The 23,805-nt window shown below is 29.7% G+C and overlaps 2 protein-coding genes across 2 annotated transcripts; both read right to left on the reverse strand.

Annotated features, from left to right (window-relative positions):
* Positions 1 to 3,002: 3,002 nt before the first annotated feature.
* LOC125837190 (cyclin-D4-1-like) lies at positions 3,003 to 5,795 on the reverse strand. Its single transcript, XM_049516338.1, has 6 exons — positions 5,395 to 5,795; positions 4,914 to 5,000; positions 4,695 to 4,793; positions 4,291 to 4,492; positions 3,944 to 4,071; positions 3,003 to 3,605 (listed from the first exon to the last, which is right to left on the reverse strand). Exons 1-6 carry the CDS (start codon positions 5,692 to 5,694, stop codon positions 3,393 to 3,395), a joined length of 1,029 nt encoding a protein of 342 aa, XP_049372295.1. The 5' UTR covers positions 5,695 to 5,795; the 3' UTR covers positions 3,003 to 3,392.
* A 13,293-nt stretch (positions 5,796 to 19,088) lies between these two features.
* On the reverse strand, positions 19,089 to 23,347 carry LOC125837207 (14-3-3 protein 1). The gene is made up of 4 exons (XM_049516358.1): positions 22,785 to 23,347; positions 20,863 to 20,985; positions 19,548 to 19,664; positions 19,089 to 19,291 (listed from the first exon to the last, which is right to left on the reverse strand). The coding sequence occupies exons 1-4, from the start codon at positions 23,271 to 23,273 to the stop codon at positions 19,271 to 19,273; spliced, it is 750 nt and encodes a 249-aa protein (XP_049372315.1). The 5' UTR covers positions 23,274 to 23,347; the 3' UTR covers positions 19,089 to 19,270.
* Between the last annotated feature and the right edge of the window lie 458 nt (positions 23,348 to 23,805).

The raw sequence follows: 23,805 nt of genomic DNA on the forward strand, positions 1-23,805 counted from the left end.
TATAAATAAGCAAATATTTAAAAATTATTTATGCCAAAATTTTGATGATATTTTTATATCATATTGCATGTGGGATAACAATTACGAAATTAGGTAATATCGAGATAAAACAATCAAAAGATAAAAACAATTTCATATATGAGTATGTAGTTGATTGGTCAAATCCCTTTGTCCAAGTAATTGAGTTGAAGTTTTGGCATAAAACGGAGTGAGCCCTTCGAGTATTTATAATTCTAGTGGCAACACATGATAGGCGAATGACATTATTTTCGAGGAGTTATACGATAGTCAAAGGTTTCAAACTTAACGATGACAACTAAACATGAGGGTTGTGCTTGTTGTGAAACTTAACCCAATACCTTACGGCATGACCTGATGGCAGTCATGCATCATACTATTTTCTTTTAAGAAATTGTTTTTTTGTTTTTTTGTATAACAATAACTACATATAGTGTAGTTTTACAAGTAGAATTTAAAAAAAACTAATATACACATTTTATTTTTACTTTTATAGATTAAGAAGGGTGCAAGAATATATATAAAACTGCAAAATAACAAAATACATCACGATAAAATGACTAGTGCATCTAAACTTTTAAATTTTGAAATGTCTTGCTTTTGATAAGGGCTATCCATATGTAATATGACAGAAAATGACCATGATCTATCAATTTATTCTGTGCCAATAATGCAAAAAAAAGCTTGAAAATTTTGATTCAAATTATGGATCTTATCAATTGAATGGGGCACATATGTCCCTCCCTGTCCATAAAAATTTACTCGCATCGAATATTTATATCAAACAAATAAATGTCTATATATATTTCTATGTACACATATACAACTTAACTAATGTATATTTTAGTACATGGTCATAGTAAATTAAGTTAATCTTGTATTGTGATATCTCGTCTTATCCCACCTAAATTGGGACTATTTAATCCGACTTCTCTGATGGAATTAATTAGTCTAGAAATTATAATCTCAGAACTATAATTTCATAATAATTTAATAATGGCCCTAAATTTTGTGGTGAAAAAAAAACTAAAATAATACAAAACACTAGTTATTAGCAAAGAGGAAACCAAAAATCAGTTGAGATCCCTACTTGTACAATTTTGTCGAATACATTTGTGGTCGTTTAGTTATTGGAATTTTGAAATTAATTTTAGTACAAAGTTTGGTAATAATTTATGTTGTATTTGATGGACATTTTGAAGTGTACCACCAAAGAGTAGTATAGTATAATGTTTTAATAATTAATAATTGATAGAGTTTAGTACTAGTAGTTTCAGTACAAAGTTTGGTAATAATTTATGTTGTGTTTGGACAAAATTTCAGACTATGAATTTGAATTTGTGAACTACCACAATCAAACTTTCGTCCTCTAAGTTTGAAGTATGAACGTGTTATACTTTTTTATCCAGACCTTTGGATGTGAAGTTTTGAACTGTCAGATACTAACTTCCACCCTCAAGTCTAAAGTTTGAACGTGTTATACTTTTTTTTTTCATACTTTTGGATATGAAGTTTTGAACTGTCATATACTAACTTCCACCCTTAAGTCTGAAATTTGAATGTGTTATACTTTTTTTTTCTTCAGATTATTGGATATGAAGTTTTGAACTATCAGATACTAACTTTCATCCTCAAGTTTGAATTAAACAACATTTTAGATTTTCAAGGCGGTAAAAAGTACTTTGTAAAATTCAATTATGTTTTAAACAGTGGTCTCAAGAGGTTAATTTTGATACCCACCTGAAATATAACAAGATGATTGAAATTCTTCACTCTTAACTTAAGATTTTAATTTTGAGCACTAAAATGGAAAAATTCTTGATATAGAGAAATAATTGAGATCTTTTCACCCTTAGAGGGTTGTTTGGTTACATGTTTGTTAATGTAGGAATTATTTATGTTATAGATGAAATGACACAACAACTTCAAGAAGAGGTATCATGATAGATGTTATTTGCATATGACTAGTATTGATTAACATGACATGCAGTGGAGTTAATGAGATTTGGAGACAGACCCTACAGTTTAAAGATTTGAAATGCAAGTTCAGTGGCGTCTGCATGAGACAAATGTGAAAGTAAGGATTGATACACAGGTCATCCCCTATTAGAGGAGGTTTCAAGTATCTTAGGTCAATAATCCAAAAAATGAAGAGATTGTCGATGATGTTACACATCATGCAAGAGTGGGGTGGATGAACGAGGCCTCACATCTGGTACCCTTTGTCATGTTGTATGGGATAGAGTGTTAGCTATTTAAGAATTTACTTGTTTAAAAGAAGGAGATGAGTTAAAGGTATGTGACTAGGAGAGATAAGACGATGAATGAAGATATACGAGACAAGGTGAAAGTGATACCAGTGGACAGTGATGGACAAGATGCAAAAAAGAATAAAGTTGGAATGATCTGGACATGTAAAGAGGAGGAACACGGATGCCCCTGTAGAAGGTACGAGAACGGTCTACAATAATAGATCTAAAAAGAGCTAGAGTAGACAAGTGAAAAGATAGAAAAAGGTGATTAGATATAATAAGACACATCTCCATCACATCTAGGATGCAACCCGAAATAGAAAAAATATGATGATCAGGGATTAGAATATATGATTAATAGGTAATCGAACGATTCTCTTTCTTGAACAACCTTCACTTCTCACAAAATAGGGATAAAGTATACATACATCCACTTGTTGTTGATAATTAATAATAAAGGAATAGTTGTATAATGTTTAACAATAAAGGAAACCATTATACATAAATTTCTTAGTCTAAAATAGTTTTTTTTTTAATCTTTAAATAACTTAATCTCTACATTGATAATATACATACTTATTCACCATCCTATATAGTAATAAATAGAGATCCAATTTGCACAACACGATGCAACATTATATTATTAACAAAAATGAAGATCAAAAGGACTTTTTTTTTGGATGTTTTATTCCATAGTACCATGAAAATACATCTCAATTTCACTACATAATAGAAATAATAAAACAATACCACCACTTAATAACCTCCACTAACTATACTACTTTAACCTCCAAACCCTTTCTCATTCTATATATTTTTCATTTGAATTTTTTTTAAAATTACCCAAAAAAAGGAAGAGAAAAAACTCAAATCTTTCTCCTCAACCTCCTATTTTACTATGGTTGTTGACAACTCAGGATTATTATTAACAGCTGGTGACAATTCTTTTCATGCTAAAAACATGGACCCCCCCCCCCCCCCCCCACCCCTTCTTTTCCTCAATGCTTTTGTGACTTTTAAAACCACCACACCAACAAATTTTCCATTTAGCCAAAACTCATTGGACTTTTAGGACCTCTAAAAACTAATAAAAAAGATTTTAAAAATTTAAAGTTGATGACTTCATGAGATGATGTTTGTGTCAAGTTTCCTCCTTTTTGCATTTTGACATGAAGGAACTGTTCCTTCACCACTTTTATAGCTCAAACAAGCAGCTTCCAACACCCCATTGGGAGTTTGAGGTACTGATGTTGCTGCTGCTGCAGCAGTAGTAGCACTAGTCCCACTAACCAATGTCAAATCTTGGATCAGTTCAACACACTTCATCACTCTGTCCTGCAATATCACAAGAATGAAAAAACAATGAAGCCCCACATCAATAAACTAATGATATAAAAGTTCAATGTATCAAGAATCTAGACTAGTGGCGCAAGGTTCGAAACTCGATGGATGATGAGTATGACTCTTTAACAATGTTTGAGCTCGTGACGTGCACCTAATCCACACGTCAATGGACAACATTTAACAGTATGACTCTTTAGTAATGTTTGAGCTCGTGACGTGCACCTAATCAACACGTCGTGGTTGTGCTTTCTCCACTAAAAGAAAGTTTAAGGGGGGAAAGAATCAAGAGTTTTTATATCAGTGGGGGGCACTAACTCAAAATCTTTCACCTTTTCAACTTGTATGGAGAAGCAAGACATTGCCTTATCAATGTCTTTTGCTTGTGGCCTTTCCCATGAAACCGACATTGCCACTGCTGCTGCAATTTCAGAAGGCCTGAATTCCAAGAAGTCAATACCTGCATTCAATTTTCCCAACCAAGAACTGGATCAAACACTTGATGATTTTTTCAGGATCAAGAAATGGTACAACATGTAACTCGGACTTGGTGTGTGTCAGATCCTCTAAAAGCTATGTATTATTAGAGGTTCCAAACAACAATATCTTTTGAGAATCCAAGCAACATAGATTCAAACGATATCCAAAAAGACTCGAAAGATTGTGGTGAGAGTATAACCTTTTATTATGCTTAATATTAGCTGAATTGATCTAGAAACCAATCGCATTGATGGGAATTCATCAAGATTCATCTTTCTCATAAAATAATCAATGAATGTGCAAGGTGTAAAAGCCTGCATTCTCCATCTCAATGTGCTCAACACCAAAAGTTCCATTCTTTGTATTGTTTTGCCTTCAAACAAAAACTTAGGCTCACCTACCTGTTCCCACAAACAAAACAACTCAAGATTCACTACAAATATTCTGATTCAAGAATACAACAACAAACCGAGTGTGTTCCCCGAAAGTTTGTTTCTGATAAACCCTCAACTCAAGGAAAAAACAATCCAAAGCAGTTCGGAAAAAGAAATAACAAGAAAGTTCAATAAAAACAAGTTCTTGAAATGGACATTTTGTATTCACCTGTAAATCAACAGTCAAAGGAACATTAATTTCTTCCATTTTGACAGCAAGGGATAAACAGGCTACAGCTAACAATTGAATTGTCCAAATTTTACCTCTCTGTAAATCATTCATAAGAAAAAAAAGTAATTTAGCAGAATGCAGGGTAATCAACCAACACTGAAAAGTTCAAACACAGAGAAACAAAGTGTAAGACAAAATTGTATAAAGTAGACTTACTGGCAATTCATACAAAGACAGAAACCTATCAAGGTAATTTATTGACAAACAAAAACTCAGCTCTCCAAATCCATAATGCACATGAGCCTGCAAATCACATAACACAAAAAAACAAATCACTAAAATATATATGTCCCCACTAATCAATGTAAAACAACATAGACGGTGTAATCACACAAGTGAGGTATGGTACGACAATCAAGGCAACAGAAACAATCAATAGAAATAGAAATCTAAGACTAATACTAATGCAACCAATGGGAAAGCAAAACACTTGACTACCTACTAACAAATCCACATTTTCAAGTAAAATTCAAGAAAATGACATCAGATATAGAAAAAGACTCTATTATTAAGAAAGAACTAGAAACTCAATGAGAAAACCAAACATTTACCAAACAAAGGGTATAAGATTAAGATTGAGATTAATGCAAAACATAAAGTTGATCAAAAAGGAAATGATCAAAAGCATATAGTTAACCTTCCAAATCCAATTAACAGCTTCTCTTCTATGATTCAAATCCAAATCCCCAATTCTCAATCTCTTAAGATAATCATCTTCTGGTAAAAATACTTTTTCCCTTTCCATCATAACACAAAAGCTTTCTTCACTTAGACTTGGCAACAAATCAATCAATGCCACTGATCTGCCATAGTCAAAGCTCAAAACTTTACTCTTTTCTTGAATTTTTTGGTCATTATTTGCCAAAGAATCAAGATCATCAAAGCAAAGATTCTTAGTTTCTGTACAAAGTAGCAAATCATTACTGTTTTCACCCATTTTAAGAACAAAAAAAACAAAAAGATCAAAACTTTGCTATCAAAACTAAAACCCCTTTAATCAAAATCCAGTCTTTACAAGATTCAATCCCATTTTCATGAAAAAAAGCCAAAAAAAAAAAATCCCACTAACACCCTTTAATCAAAATCCCTCATTTTTTCAAGATTTCTAAAGATTTTTGCATGTAACCATTATCAATTTTCTTATCATTTTTTGGGTTTTTTCTAATAAAAACACAGAAAAAAAAAAGGGGAAGAAGAGTACATAGAGAGAGAGTATAATGTGAGGTTTGGACTGTTTTTTTCAAGAAGAGAAAAGAAAGGTTTATGTAGGAAATGGATATATGTGTTTAGGGGTAAAAAAGGAATTTTGTATGAGAATTGTGGATTATGCCTCATTAATTAATTTAACATAAATAACAATAAAAAGAGAGTAGAAAAAAAAAGTAAAAAATTATATTCCCTTTCGTCACAATTTATGTGATATTTTTTGTGTTAAAAGATTATATGTTAACTGTTAAGTATTATTATGAGTCACGGTTAGATAGGCTATAATCTTAATTTCAGAGTGTGAAAAATGTCACGTAAATTAAAATTGAAAGAATATATAAATTAGGTAAAATTCATGAATAGTCATTTTTAGTGATTGTAATTGAAAAATAATCATTATCCGAAAAAGTCAAAAATTACAAATAAAATTTTAAAATAATTATATAATTTAAAACTTCATAATGATATTATGATATTTTTTTTTATGACATGACCAAAAAGTGATAGGTAATCACTCTTTTTACATAAAATTACATGTATATACAAAAATAACAAATTAATAGAAACAAGATTGTTTTTCCCAAACTTTTTAGGAGTACAATTTATTATTTTGCTTTTTTTTTTCTTTGAGGAAGGAAAAGGAAAAAGAATTATTGACTAGACCAAGTGAGCCAATGATGATGTAATAAATGATTCTTATACACTTTTATAGAAAACTTAAATGATTTTACATGGAATATATATATCCTTTTTTGGATTTGTTTTCTTTTTTTCAATTTAGGATAAAGTATTATTGATATGCACTGTATTAGAAAAAAATAATCTAATTTGAATATTAGTATTACAATAAATTATTTGCTTAAAAATATTTCACATTTTTATAAAAACAGTAAGTATTTTATTTTTTATTTATTGTTTTGCTTCTTTTTTTCCTTTGAGAAAGGAAAAGGAAAAAGAATTAAGATAATTGACTAGAGCAAGTGAGCTAATGATGATGTAATAAATGATTCTATTATTTTAGAGAAAACATAAATGACTTTACATGGAATAGATATATTTCCTTTTTGTGAATTAGTTTCTTTTTTCAATTTAGGGTAAAGTATATATTGATATGTTGATTATTTTTTTTGAAATATTTAGATAAACTGAATTTTTTTCCGAATTTGTCGTCTTATTTTAAATTTAGAGATACTGAAACTTCTCTAGAAGATGTTGTCTCATTTAAAAGTTGGAGATATTGAAAATTTTCTCGAATATGTCATCTTAGTTTGAATATAAATGTTTCAAAATTTCTCTAAAACATATCGTCTAATTATAAATATAAATATATTGAAACTTCTCTAGAATACGCGTCTTATTTTAATTTAGGGACCTTCAATTTACAAGTTTAGTGAAAGATAAATTGTTTAACACTTTTCTTTTTCACTTTTTTTGTTTTGAAAACATAATAAATTTATTGCTAGTCAAGATTAGTCATTAATTGTTCCTATGATTAATTAAATGGACACACATAAATGTAACAACAAAGACTTTTATGAATTCAATATACATTAAATTTAGAACGACTAAAAGTACTCTTAACAATATGAGTACAACTAATTGCATTTAAATCAAACGTGGTTCATTGACTTAAAATTGATGAATTTCACTTTTTTCCTAATAAAATACAAACACTCTAGGAAAATATTTTCTAAATCTAAAAAGATATGTGAGTTACATACTTATTTTTACTTTGTTTGATATGTATATAAATAATATTATCTTGAAAGTATTTATAGATAAATGAAATATCATTTGTAAAACATGTTTTCTCTGCTTTCACTGGAAACGATATTTACCACATTTTTTAAGGAACCATTGTTTCGAGAAAATAACTTCAAAATTTTTAACCAACCAATCATAAAAAAGTTAGATAACATGTTCTCGCTCCATACCGAACACACCCTAATGATAAATCTGAAGAATAGTAGAGTACAGAGAAAATACATAAAGTATGGTATAAAATTTCTCAATTATTAATATTTATAAATTTAATTTCCATGATAGCTAAGATGAATATATTATATTTATTAAAATAATTGAGTTTTTGCTACAATAAAACCTCGTTATAACAGCTTCAGTATATCATTTTATTTTAAAATTAAAGATAATGAAACTTCTCTCAAGTATAACGTCTTATTGTAAATTTAGATGAACTGAAATTTCTCTCGAATATTATTATCTTATTTTAAATTATGATGTATTGAAACTTCTCTAGAGTATAGCATTTTATTTTAAATTTATAAATATTGAAACTTCTCTCGAGTATGTCGTCTTATTTTAAATTAAGAGATGCTGAAATTTTCCTTGAGTATCTCGTCTTATTTTTAATTTAAATGTACATGAGCCTCTCTCGAGTATAGTCTTATTTTAAAATTTAGAAATACTAAAACTTCTCTCAAGTGTATCGTCTTATTTTAAATATATACCTATTAGCATCCAATATTTATAAGAACTAATTTAGCGTACATGTATTGCTCATATATATATAGCACGTCAAATAATAAATATATAAAATTATTAAAAATAATAATTAACGTTAAAATAAATGTAATATTTGCTTAAATGATAAAATACACGTCATCAGATAACTTCTAAAGATGCAAAATATGATGAATTTATTTAATTCACATACATTACATATGACTTGTATTTATAAGTTTGGTGAAAAATAATTGTCTTACCCTTTTTCTTTTTCACCTTTTTTCCTTTGAAAATACAATAAATACTTTACATTCCAATTACTCCCTACTTATTTCTACTCAAGAATATAATATAACTAAAGTACTCATTAATTATTCATATGATTAATTTAATCAATACGCATGAATGAAACTACAAAAAAATTTAATTGGATTAAGCATATCCAAAAAAGATACAAGTGATCATTATATTTAGGACAATTTTTTTACAGAAATATAAACAAAATGTGTATACAAGCACTCACAAATGCTTATTATAGTATTGCCCCATAATTATTTTTTTTTATGAGGATTCACAATTAGAAAAGAAGTCATCGAGAAACTCGATAGGAATTAAAAGATCAGAAAGATAAATCATTGTCATTTCTACGTCACATAGAAATTATTTACTCGTCTCTTGACCCGTAACTTGAAAGTCATGACACAAAGGTTATAAATCATTATTTTCTTTAGAATAAAGTAAGCTTTGACCTTGTGTTTAGAATATATTATATTTATTAAACTCATTTAACTTTTTAGTATATAAACAAACATGGCCGTCTTAACCACTAGGCCACTAAAGTCATCGTCGCTTGGGGCCCCATAATTTTGGGGGGCCCCAATTTTTTTTAAAAAAATATACTTATATAAAAAAACTATATGTACTTTTAATTATTTGAAAAAAATATATGTAAGAAATATAAAAAAATAAAAAAATGACCGTTAGTTTTCCCACTTTTTTAAGGGAATGAAACATTTTTTGGGAATAATTTCCTTAAATGAGAAATTGTGTTTTCTTATTTATCTCCTAAAAGTTTGACCCTATATTATTATTTACCTTATACTCATATTTTTATTCTCTGTTTTATTATTTTCATTCTCAATATTGAACTCTCTCCTACAATTTTTTTTTGTTTTATTATTGCTTACAAGTAGGGGTGTGCATTATTCGGATTAAACCGAATAACCAAACCAAATCAAACCGAATTTTTGTTTGGATTGATTTTTGGATTAATAAATTACTTTGTTTGGTTTTTTGGTTTGGTTTCGGATTTTAAAAGATAAAAACCGAAAAAAACCGAATTTTATATATATATATATATATATATATATATATACTGCATGGAGTCGCGTGGTGTGCCACATAACTCAAAATGTGTACAAAATTACAAAAAAATGAGTTCAAGGGGGTAATAGGACCTTAATTTAGTTAAGATGTGTCTCTGGGATTTCGGTCATAGTCTAGGGGGTACTTGTGTCTTGTCCCTTTTATGTTTGAATTACATCTATAATAGGTATACTTATAAGTAAGGTGTTCTAAGTTTTACTTATGATTTATATTAGAAAGTATATTTAAGGGATTAAATATTATTACTTTGGTTATATATGTTATTAATTATTGACATAACAAAATAACCAAACCGAAGAAAGCCAAACCAAATAGAGGAAAACCAAACCAAACCAAATTTATTTTGGATCGAATTGGGTTACACTTTTACAAAACCAAAAACCGAAAATCCAAACCGAATAGTGTAAAACCAAACCAAAAAACCGAATGCACACCCCTACTTACAAGTTACAAAAGAACAAAATTTGCTTTTGGATGTCTTCTTCAAAATCTCAAGATGTGAACCAAGCAATCATTATATTGAAGGAACACAACACTATTTCGATATTGTTCTATCAACTTATCAAATTCATGAGTCAGAGTTTATTATTCTAACTTTATTTTATATTTTTTCTTGAAAATATGTTATTGTTGATATTCTTAGTTCATAAGTATATATATATATATATATATATATATATATATATTCTTGTTTTAGTTATTATTAAAATTATTCAATTTAAATATGTCAACTAGAAAATATGATTGTTGTTTGACAAAAAAGTGAAAAAGAGAAAACTTGAAGAATTAAATAATCCCAAAAAGGAGCCCTTGATAGATTTTTAAACAAAAAATAAAATTTTTGAATAAAAAAGTATTGCTTATAGAATAATGTTAACAATTTATGTAACTGTTGCCTCAGCCCAAAGAAGTTTTTCGAAACTAAAATTGATAAAATCTTATCTTAGATCAACAATGTCTCAAAAGAGATTGAATGGATTAACTGTATTATCAATTGAAAAGGAATTATTAAAACATATCAATTATAAAATAATAATTAATAGTTTTACATCTAAAAAGGCTAGAAAAATAGATTTTAAATAAAAGTATATATGATGATTTTTTTAAAAAATAATAATAATTTAAAAAAACGTATTAGGGCCCTTCTTCAAGATTTGGCTTTAGGCCCCAAATCTTGTTGAGTCAGCCTTGTAAACAAACATAAACATCTTTAGAGAAAAGGCATAAAAAAACTCTATATATATATACATTTCTTTATTGAAAATATATAGCAACGGCACAAATTGTAGGGCATGTGATTTCATGTTGGAAAAAAACCATAAAAAAATGTATATCTACTAATTATTGTATTATTCCTACCGTTGGAAAATGATAAAATTGTAGGGTATGTGATTTTATGTGAGCAAGGCCGTCTGAACCCTAGGCCACTAAAGTCATGGCTTGGGGTTCCATATATTTTGGAGCCCCTATTTTTAAAAACAATTACTTATATATGTTATTTAAAAAATAATAATTATATGTACTATGAGTGTTATGATTTCTACTAAGGAAATTGCATATGAGATGAAAATAAACTGAATTTCGTAAGAAACAATTTGATTAAAATGTGGATAGCGCAATCACAAAGTCCCTTGAAGAACCTTTTAGAATTGATTGTTTTATATATGTAGAGTAGATCAAACTATTTTTTCACTTCAAAATAGATTTGAACCAATTGAAACATATGGAAATATTTTTTATTTCTTATTTAGTGGTAAAATATTGAGATCACTAGATGATGAGAATTAAAAAAAATTGTCTTAACCTTGAACTTTCTTTATCATGTGATAGTTATTATGATATTGATGGTTTAGATTCATTTTTTGAATTAAAAGCGTTAAGGGAAATAATACAAGTAGAAGATCATGATCTAATAAAAATTCTCAATCAAATAAAAAGACTTGATTCTTTTCCAAATACTCATATTGCTTATAGAATAATGTTAACAGTTCCTGTAACTATTGCCTCAGCCGAAAGAAGTTTTTTGTGAAATTAAAATTGATTAAATCTTCTTTAAGATCAACAATGTCTAAAGAGAGATTGAATGAATTAGTTATATCATCATTTGAAAAGAAATTATTAAAACAAATTGATTATAATACAGTACCTAATGACTTCACATCTAAAATAGCTAGAAAAGTAGATATTAAATAAAAGTATATATGATGAAAAAAAATTAGGGCCCCTCTCTTAAGTTTCGCTTTAGGCCCCCAATGTTGTTGAGTCTGCCCTGTATGTGAGAAGAAAAAACATAAATTTTTGTATATCTACATTCTTATTGATATTTTGAAAAAAGATAAATCTTATGAATATTTCTTATAAAAAAATAATAAGAAAACACAAACGGCCTAACTATCATTTGTATAGGTTATGTATAGGTTGGAGCTATCTTATTATTAGAGAAAGGAGGACTGCGACTTGCCAAATAGAAAAACCGGTGAGGGTTAGTGCTACTTTTTTTATTTTATTTTTGTATATGATTGTGTGCTAGATTAATCTTCCTAAACGTAAAATATAGGATGAAAATTGAATCAAATTAACAAAGGTACTACTAGTTACGATACAAATAAATTAAAGCTTCATTCCAAATGTATAGATCAATAGATTTATCAAATTTGAGTTATGGTGAGAATGTGGTTTAGAATTCCTTCATTGTTTTTAGAAATTTCAGGGTCGAGTCTTGAAAATTAAAAAAATCACGTCGAAAGTATTTCCGCCCTACAACGCACCAATCCAAAATTTAGTCGAGTCCCCCCCCCCCCAACACACACACGAAAAAAATGAGTCTTGCAATGCTTGTATCCGGATTTAGTAAGATTTTGCAACATACAAAGTCAAATTTAAATTGACCCTCTAAAAATAGATCCTACAATATATTACTACGAATTAAATCAGATTTCAACACCGATAGAATACATCTAGTGGGAATCTAAAGATGAATAGATCTAATAAAGTGAATTGTAGTATAGTAGGCATGCATGCTAATTTCTTTTCTCCTATAGACTTTATTCAAACACAAAATTTAAACCTTTTTTTTTCTTTTTCTTTTCCAAGCATAGATACTTTCTACAATATCTTCATTTTCTCTCTTACAATTTTTACTATATTTTGTATCTATTAAAACTAACTTTTAACCCCCATAACTTTTTTAGTACAAACATATATATATATGTATCAAAGTTATATAGCATGTCACGTGTAGTAGTGCATCAATTCAAAAGTTATTTTTGCAGCCTTTTTTTTCACTTTTGTTTGTGGAAGTGAAAAGGAGTATATTATAGTTTAGAAATTAAGATATAACTAAAACAGCCTATCAAATCTTGATAGACTCTTGACTCAAAAAAAGATACTTATAAATATTAATACGAAAAAAACACACTAAATTCTATTGAACTTATGAATCCATTGTTGAATGTGCCAATATAAAGATGATTTAGCCTCGCCTTGAATAATAAAATCATTCCAAACATCTCGAAAAAGTTCATTTTTCAAATAATCATTCAACTAATATACTGTCTCAAAAAATTATTGTTTTCTTAATTTCAATTTTCTTCTATATTAATTAAGTCAACTCGAATATCTGGCATAACCTTGGCACAATTCGTCATAAGAGCTGGCTGTGTTAGGTTTGTAACAATAGGGACATAATTTTTTTCAATTCAAATCGATTAGACATATTCTATCGATTTTTTAAATAATATATCTGAAAATACCTCTTGATACCTTATCAACATTATTTTAGATACAACTAATACATTCCAAAATCACACATATTTTTTTTATTTTTCTTGCTTCGTTTTATGTATGTATTCATGTTTTATTTTAGTCTTTATATGATTTTGACTTTTTTTAGGGAAGTTCTGTGGCAAATCTACAGTGCCTTATTTTATAAATGTATATGTATTTTCTTTGTTACCTATATGTTACGATTCGAGTCACAAAATTAATATTTATACTAAAGTAAATTGTCTACGTCTTTAAATTGTTTTTTTTTTTTTAAAAGAAGGGGGAATCAAATGGGGTATTATTATTTATGTGCACGGTCTGGTACAAATTTTTTTGTTTTTTATAACTTTTATTATCACGTTATTTTATTCCTCCATACTTGTACTATAGTACTTGTACTACATACACTTTGAACATAAGTCCGTAAAATGCTGCACAAGGAATGGGATTAGGGTATACCTAGAGTATAATATTTATACGTATAGAGACGTGAAATGTATTTGTATCGTAAGAAATGGGGAATAGGGGGAGGGCGCGTGCAACGGGGTTGTAGTTTCGGGGTAGGGTGGAGGTTTAAGGGTGGGAAGGAAACAACCAATGAAAAAATGACACTTAAAAAATAGATTTTCCAAATTTTCACGAGTTATTTTTATGATTTTTAAGAATTTATTTTTCTAAATTAAAAAATATTTTGTTCAACCAAGAACCCACTTATATGCATAACCATTCACACATTATTTGGTCAAGAAGAATAATTTTGAATTATTATGTCGATTTTATAAATGAAGCTCGTGATCCTAAATCTCCTTAATACTATTTTTCTATTTTATTTTAATTTTCAAAAATTCTATATTGAATGCTCTTAATTGGTTGTACCTTATCTAATCTAAGATTATGATAAATAAATATTAATTCCTCGATTTCAAATTATTTGTTGTGTTTATATTTTACGTTCTTTTTAAGAAATATTTATAAGAATATTAAATTTTTTTAAGATTAAACAAAAAGAAATTGTTTACCTTTTATTTGTATTTGAACAATCATAGCATTTCTTCGTAATTGCAATGTTTATAGTCTTCAAATATAATTACTACTATTAAGGGTGAAAAGGAAAAATATATATTTTATCTTAAATTTCTAAAATGATAAATATTTTAAGATAATTATTTTTAAAAATTACGACAAATAATTTGGAAAAAAAATATAGTTTGTAAAGTAAAATATCAAGTAGCTAGGTCAAATTGGATAGTAATAAATAAAGACGGTTATACTATTATTGTACTATAATTCTGTAAATTTATAAATATGCAAGTAAACATTTTTTTTTTCTTTTTTCATTTTTAAAAAATGACTACTTAAGAAAATGTTTTTTTATAGGCAGAAGTCATCGACTATTTTTATTTTTTAAGACCAAGCTTGGAGATCTTAATATTGCAAATTTGCAATTCCATTTAATGCTCAAGTAAACTATCATTCCACTTGAAAAAAATAGGTTAATAAATTTGAAATTTTCAGAGATTTGGCACTTTAAAAAACAACAAGGATTTGTTATTAATGTAACTAGTATTAGTCTAATGATATTCAATTAATTATGCTCAATTAACTTTCAATTATTTAAAATAATTTTTTTTTAATTCATTTGCTTGTGAATATTCATAAATATATATAATTGCTAATATGCAATATTAGATTTATATGGTTAATTCACTTAGGTAATATATTTTCAAAAATAGTCTTTAACTATAACATATATCCCACATAAAAAGATCAAACTCACAAAATTTAATTGATTAAAGGTCAACCATATTAAGTCATATATCATCATAATATAATTAAAAAAAAATTGCCAATAACTTGGAGACCAAAAATGTTATCATCACTTTATTATATGTACTATGTTTTTTTTTCAAGTTGACCCACTCTACTTTAATTAATGAGGTTTAATAAAATAGGAAAAAATATTATTATGAATAAAATTATTTAAATATCTTTTTGAAGGGATGTACAAGAACTTTGAAATACAAATAATCTTTTCTTTTATTGAAAGTTGCCTAAAAAAAATAGTATCTCATTAAATGCTCTGGGCTAAGGCTTGGTCCATTTGTAAATTTAGTGAAACTTCAAATCATTTGTAAGTGTTCATTTTCTGCAGAGTATTTTAATTGGGTAGTATTCTGTTTCGTATTATTTGTCCATATTATTAAAAATTACTTATTAATTTATAAAATTAAGATATAATTAATTATTATTTTTCATTTTGCCTTTAAACTAGACATGTAAAAGAAAAAGTTACAACTAATTTTGATATGTACTGTTGGGGGATATCATTATTGTCGAACCCAACGTCTACATTGCATTTGCAGGTAAAAGAGTAATTAACAAATATTGAACAAAATAGTACCCGATGGTTCATGACAAGCAGCTGAATACTTATTCCATAAGGGTTTACTCGACCTAATTGTACCACATAATCTTTTAAAAAGTGTTCTGACTGAGTTATATTTAAGTTTCACGCCTTTTTTCCTTTGAAGCAAAAGACAAGCAAAATCAAGTAGAGCACTAAGTTCAATTATTATTATTATTTTGTGCTTGTAGCAAAAAGTAGTTAGTTTATCGGAATCAAAGTAAATAAGATAATAATGGCCTTTTCTTTGGTGATAGAAGATTGAATTGTAGAAAGAATCAAAGCTAAAGTTGAGGATACTTTTTTTTTTTTTTTACCTATATTCCTGGTTACGAATCAAAAAACCTTTATCACCAAGAATGAGTTTTTCCTTTCGTGAAATTAGTAAAATAAATGAATTTGATTTTGTCTTTGGTATATAATTTGAAATTTAAATATAGATAATAAAGTTTTGTATCAACAAATAATATAAGACCGAGGGAGTAAATAAAAATGTATATTTAATGACAACTTTGGAAACAAAAATGGAAAAGGAGAAAAAAGCTAAGTCCTTTTGAGTGAGATTCTTTTAATTGTGTTTTTCCCTTAGATTTCAACATTGATTTTGTAGAATCAATGTTTTTTTCTAGTGTGTATTTCCTCTAGCTTAATATGAATATAACACTTATCTTTATAAGAAGAATGTGTAAATGATTATTGGGATCCTTAGGATGCTTATAAGCAATTTCTTAAACCTATTTTTATGTTGTGTAATAAAAATGAAAAAAGTAAAAATAAATAAAAATGTGTAGTATTACATAAAGCTTTTTCCACAAATGAACTACTCAGAGATTAAAAGCGAAGTTGGGATTTGAGTTTATACCTTACTAGATTCGGAATGAATTATTTATTTATAATAGATTGAATTTCTTTAAAAGAAATACAAATCCTGAGACTATTGAATTATGTCAAATTCATAAGTAGAACTGTAGTTTCACCCCTGTTCGACATGTCAATTTCACCTCCAAAAGAAAATCTTGAAAAGTTAAAATGATGATATATGGTTTGTGCTTTAAAGAAAATAAAAATTCATATAATTGACCCTATCTTGTTTGAGATCAAAGCATAATTATTATTATTATTAATTGTTAAAATGATTAAACTCTTCGATTAGTAAGAAAAATGAAGTATAACTTGTTAGAGGATTAACTAAAATAGTCAAAGACTTGTTAACTATTTTCAATATTGAAAATAACTATGTTCTTTTTTGCTTAGTTTCCAAAATAGTTTGCAACTTTATAAAAATAAAGTTTTTGTAATGAAAGATCAATGCTATAGCCTAGTAGTCGAAATCAATGGAAGTTTTTGATTGTCAAGTTATAGTAGGATTGAGCAACATTCAACAATTTATTTCTTTTAATCGTACAATAATTCTTTTAAAAAAAAAGACAAAGTGGAAATAAAGCAAAAAGAAGAATATATGAAAAGGACCTAAAAACACAATAAAAGGATGGATAGAAGGGAATCCAAGCTAAGAACTTTAATTGCAAAAGAGGACCATATTGCTCTTTAATATGGTCAATGCTAAGTAGCAATTTTTTGGAGAGAGAACTAGCAGTGAATTGATAAGTATTCCTCCAATCTTAATTAAATGTTTTCGAATTCAATCCTAGTTATAAAGTTATTTTTTTATATTATCATTGTGCAAGATTGTCTGATAAAAATTATAACTAATCGAACTCTAAAATAAATACCAAACAACTAGAGGTAAATAAAATGATCAAAGTTCTGATTAGGTGAAAGAGGAAATGTTGGATTATTTGGACCATGTAAATATGTATATATACTTCCACCGGTTCATACTACTTGATCCATATATCAAAAACAAGTGTTTCATTTTACTTGTCCAATTTAAAAAATCAACCATTGTATACTTTTTTTTCCTTTTCGATACTTAGTATTTAATAACTACATGAAGCAACAATAGTCAGAGTCTAAAAATCATTAATAATTTAGTGAATTACATCCCTAATACAAGTTTTTTGACGAATTGTGTCAGATTAATAGGAGTCAAATTATACTTGTCCAATTTAAAAAACCAACAATACGGTTTGCTTTTTAACTTTGTTGAAGGAACAGAAGTCTTTCTCCACATTGGTTTCAATTATTTGTTTGTTTGTGAGTTTTAGTAGAAGAAACATTTATGACTTTCTTGGAATTTGGGTTTTTTGTTTTAATTGCCCAACCAACATTTATGCAAATGGGCCTATATTGCCTTCATTCATTCTCTCTTCCCAAATTTCTAATGGCCCACTTTTGCTTACATTGTCATTTTCCAATATCAATTCCCACCCCCACCAACAAAAGAAGATAAAAAAGTATTTTAGTTTTAGAAAAAAAAATATTCTCCTATCTTCATTTGGTATATTTTAATTTTATTAAAGCAAAGTATTTAAGGATCGATAGGTGGATGGATGATAACTTTACCCTTTTTTCAAATATGTATTGACTTTACATAAACAGTATAATTAGTTTATAAACCTTCTTGTTGATGTAAGGAATAATTCATATATTTTTATTACACATTTTTTATTCATTTATATTTATTCTTGGTTTTCCATCGGTATTCATTTGGAGATTCGAATAATTTGAATTCACGCAAAGTAGTCTCACTCTTAACATAGTGAAGGGAATCAAACTTTTTCCCCAAAAGAGTCTCACACCATCAAAAAGTATTCATACACCTTATATGTTTCTTTTCACTATTACTATAATTTTTTTTGCTCGCACACACAAAGGCAGACTCCACTCCCAAGATTTTAACCCGAGACTTCTAATACAACACGATTCACTTGTTTTAGTTAATTAAAGAGAGAACTACCAAATCCGTGACTATGATAGAACATTAGCCCTTCTTCATATCTAAAGATAATGACCAAGGCTCTTATAAAAATGATATTGACACGTTTAAGACACAAGATTTTCAAATGATATTTTTAGTATATCATACACTTTTAACTTAAAGATGACAAGACTCGAAAGTTCTGTTTTACCTTCTTAAACTTTATGTTAACGCATAAATTAAAAGGGTTTCAGACTTGGAGATACTCCAAGACATAAGAGAGAACTAAAAGGGAAGCTAGAGAAATAAAATTAAAATCATAAAAAGTATCAAACGGGAGTTTGAACAAGAAAATCATCAAAGTAAGCAGGGCATATAAAAATTACAAAAGCTATCAATTGCATAGGTAGATTTTACAGACTGTTGTTGTGACATTTGAGCTCACCCTCCTGGAGGAGCGGTATCATGTCAAGCCTCGTCCATCTGCTCCTGCATTAACCAAATCATACTAACGTTATAAGCAAAACGACTATGAAACAACTAGGAGAGGAAAGGTTCCTTCTTCTAAGGGCACTCCAGGGGAAATGAGGTGGGGTTTGTAGCTAAGAGGCGTAGAGCACGTGGCAATGAACCATGGTGTCAGGGGTTTGAATCACTCCTCGTCCATAACCGGCCCAGAAGGGGTAAATATATAACATATCATGCAATAATGTAAGGGATTTTGCTAATGAAAAAAATGAAGTACCTGCATATCAGAAGTCCAGAGAGTGAGATTGTCCCTTAACAACTGCATGATAAGTGTGCTATCCTTGTAGGATTCCTCACCCAACGTGTCCAGTTCAGCAATAGCTTCCTCAAATGCCTGTAACAAAGCAATAGATGAATCACGAATCAGCTCAAGAGTCGAGACGACTCCTAAAATCAAATTAGGCATTCATTGTTGATGTAGTACTCCTCTACCACAACCACATGGTCAAAGATCTATACATTAAATTCACAAAGCCTTAATAGTTGCCACAAATTTGTGCATGAAATTTTCAAACTACTTGAACAAACACACAAAAATATGCTTTCATTTTTGGTTATTGAGAAGTCGTTTTTCTTTATAATCAGTAAACGGAAAAGTCATTTTTATTCCCAATTCACAACTAGAACACCTAATAATAAGCATTGATTTTAGTGAATGGAGCATCTAATTCCACATAAAAGTGAGAAGTCCTTTCACTCTCATTATGAGACATTCACAGCCACCCCAGATTGAATTAGTGAATGGAGCATCTAATACTCTATGCACTATATAGTTCCAGCATACTTGGGGATCATTATGCATTTGCTAGACTTTCACCCGAATGACCCTAACTTCAAATAGTACTCCATAAAGGCATAAACCATAAACTCTTCACATGCACACTTCTGCAACACAATAGAAAACACCAGAGGATCTTTGATATTTTGCTCGATAGCTATGGAACATATCATCAAACAAATCCTTATTACGATTAAGATTATTAGATCAAGGGGGCTGGATGCTTCATCTGTCAACCAAGTGGAGCATGAATGCACAAATATAAGGATTTGAATCTCAATCAGATCAAAGCATATACTGAACAACAACTTGGTAAGACAACATGAACAGATTTCTCCCTACATAAGGCTTATTTACCTCCCAGTAACAAACTTTTGTTTCTTTCTTTTCTAACCAAAAGAGTTATGCCTCATATACTTTTACTATCAGACCTGACCCAGAAAATAGATTAAAGAAAAACGAAAATTCTGAATACTTTAGCACATCAGAGTTAATATCTTCAGCTTCAGTGCTTTAATTGGTTCCGATATTGCAGGAACGGCTTTTGTAGCCAAGATTCTAAATGGGTATTAGCAAAATATCAAATGTAAACATATGCGGGAATGCATGCAATGCACAGGAAAAGCTGGGGTACAAGGTATGAGTTATCATTTTAGACAGGGGGACAATATGACACACTATCATTACTAGTGCTGCTGTGGGAAGAAGAAGATAATAAACAAACAATAGAAGGAATCAAGGAAAACAAACTAACCTGCTTAGCCATGCTGCATGCTTTTTCTGATGCATTCAGAATCTCATAGTAGAACACTGAGAAGTTGAGAGCTAACCCAAGTCGTATCGGATGTGTTGGGGCAAGCTCCGCAACAGCAATGTCCTGCAGCACAATCACAGTAAATGAATAAATAAATAACACGAGTGTCAGCCAACTTTCACTTAATGCAGGTGACAGAAACAGCTCTGCTACTGGAAAATGACACAAATCAAGAAAATTCTAAATATCAGTTCATTAATGTGGGAGATGAAAGATTCATACATGGGTTCCCATGTCTGTTCAACAAAGAGAGCAGCACAGGAAGGACAGGCTGGAAAAGTTTACTTCAAATTTCAGCGAATATAAGTTGGGTAGGACACATGAAGAGACATGAAGAGGTATGAATAAAAGCAACTTAAAGAATAGCTATACTTAAATGATAAGCTCCATGATTTCCTTATTCAACCAAAATTATCCCTTTTACTGGCTTACAGACCAACAGTAAAAGGTGATCTCTCCAAAAAAAATTATGACAAAGTACCTAATGGTTTTGTTTTTTTCCTCACAAATAACTGAAGAACTCTGAGAATATATTTTTGCTTGGAAAACTCAAAAGATGAATTTGCTGCTGGAAAAAATGTTCAAAAAGATATGCTATGGAGTTAATGCTTGGAAATAATCAAATGTTGCAAGTGGGGCACTTGTAATATTGTCCACAAGTTGAAGAGAAGTTGAATTGGCTAAGTGGAATAGTTGATAGAGTGATTCACTGATCTCAATCTCAAAGAAGCAGTAAGATATGAATCCCCTTGTGTAGGACAAAATGATATTGACATTAAGGTCATATCATTGAAAAAGAGATGCAGATGAGCCCTTTCTTCCTGGGAAATTGGGTGTTATAAAGAAAGCTGCTTGTTTGAAGTTTTATCATTAGAAAAGGAAAGCAATGACCCCTCTTACAGATATGGTTACTGAGACGAAAGGATTTCAACTTCTTGCCAAGAATGAAAACATAATAGTAGTTGTAGACATTACAAATATATGCAACTAACCACCTAACCGTATCTGAGCTTATAAACTCCAATGGAAGAACCACATGACAGACAATTGTTCAGCTCCTTGAGCAAACCACCGAGGTTTACCACGATGCCCCAATATCAAATTAGACAAAATAGCAAGAAACTGACTTGTGAGCCCAAATATAGATGAACAAAATAGATCACTTTTTTTTTATTTTTTTGATGACCATGGTGTCTTGGGCAACAAATTGCATCAATTGACTCTCAGTTTTATTCCACCACTCGCACATCCCAAGTTATCAGTCGAGTTTCAGGTTGTAATGTTGTATACTCACTAATACACCCTCTCTACAGGCACTGAAATCTAAAAGGAAAATTCTGCTTATACATGGCGTATGCACTGACGGGACCATGTAAGTTCACCATAGTTGACTTTACTTCCCCTCAACCATAGTCAACCCAAAAGGCATAAAATTTCAACCTAGTAAAGTCTACTCCACTGCTAAAGCTTTGAACTTTCAAGTTGTATGAAGACTAATACACTTCCCCATCAATTTAATATTCCAAATTAGAAAAATAACTCAAACTACCAATACATGCACATCCACATTACAAGAAGTCAAAATCAAACTGCTTAAAGTTTGAATCTTCAAGCTACTCGCAAACTCAATTTTCCATCACTATTCAAAATACTTGAAGTTCAAACAACAATTTACTTCCAATTGTTTCAATCACTAATACACAAAGACAACAGTAAATAACAAGATCAGGTTTATGTAGATTAAACTTTGAATTAAGAGCAAAAAGGGCATTCCGGTGCACTAAATTAACCTCATGAACACGCCTCATGAACACGTGACAACAACTTTACCAGTTACGTCGAACAATAAATAATAAATATACCTGAGCAGCTTTGTAGGCAAGCATAGTATCCTCAGCAGCTTCCTTACGTTCATTTCCAACTTTGAATTCAGCTAAATAACGATAATAATCCCCTTTCATCTTCAAATAAAACACCTTCGATTCGCCAGCAGAAGCTGAAGGAATCAAATACTGATCCAAAATCTTCAGAATTCCAGCACAAACATCACTAAGCTCAGATTCAACTTTAGATCTGTAATCCTTCACTAGAACCACATGCTCATCGTTCTTCCTACCTTCCTCCTTCTGCTCAATTGACGACACAATCCTCCACGCTGCTCGAAGTGAGCCGATAACGTTCTTATACGCCACCGAAAGGAGGTTTCGCTCTTCCACCGTCAGCTCCGATGAACCCGACCCGATTACGAGCTTGTCCATGAACTTCACCATCTCCTCATATCGTTCGGCTTGCTCAGCTAGCTTCGCTAAGTACAAACACTGCTCTCTGGTTAAATTTTCAGGCAAGGCCATCGTCGGTCGCCGGTTATTTCCGCCGGAGAAATTTTCCCTTTTTTCCTTTTGGTGTTTTGAAGTTTTTCCTTTTTTTCGCTTTTTCGAACGTTTCGAAGAGAGGATTTTATAGTAGGAAGGAAGTGTGTATTTTTTTTTTGTAACGCCCACTCGCGAGTGTAAGCTCCACTTGTGCACTCGCCACGAGGACGATCGACGTCTTTAGAGTGATCTCGTAGTTCCTTGCACATAGACATAATGGAGTCGATCTATGCATCTTAAAACTACTATCCATCTTTCCTAACCACAATAAATAGTTTTCGTACTTTGATAAGGCATTGAGATTCTGTCACAAGTCATAACCTATGTTGAAGCGATATTTATCTTTATCTGATCAATTACGTAAAGCCATGATAATAACGAAATTGAGAAACAATATAAAGAAAAAATATAAAAAAATTTATTAGATTAGTATTAATTAGTGATTCCGATTATACGTTAGAAGAAAGAGTGTGATTGCACGTAGGGGAGAAGCGCGTGGGGAAGAGAGGTG

The sequence above is a fragment of the Solanum verrucosum genome, unplaced genomic scaffold (genome assembly GCF_900185275.1).
Source record: "Solanum verrucosum unplaced genomic scaffold, falcon-dt-bn FXZP01000165.1, whole genome shotgun sequence".
Classification (NCBI taxonomy): Eukaryota; Viridiplantae; Streptophyta; class Magnoliopsida; order Solanales; family Solanaceae; genus Solanum; species Solanum verrucosum.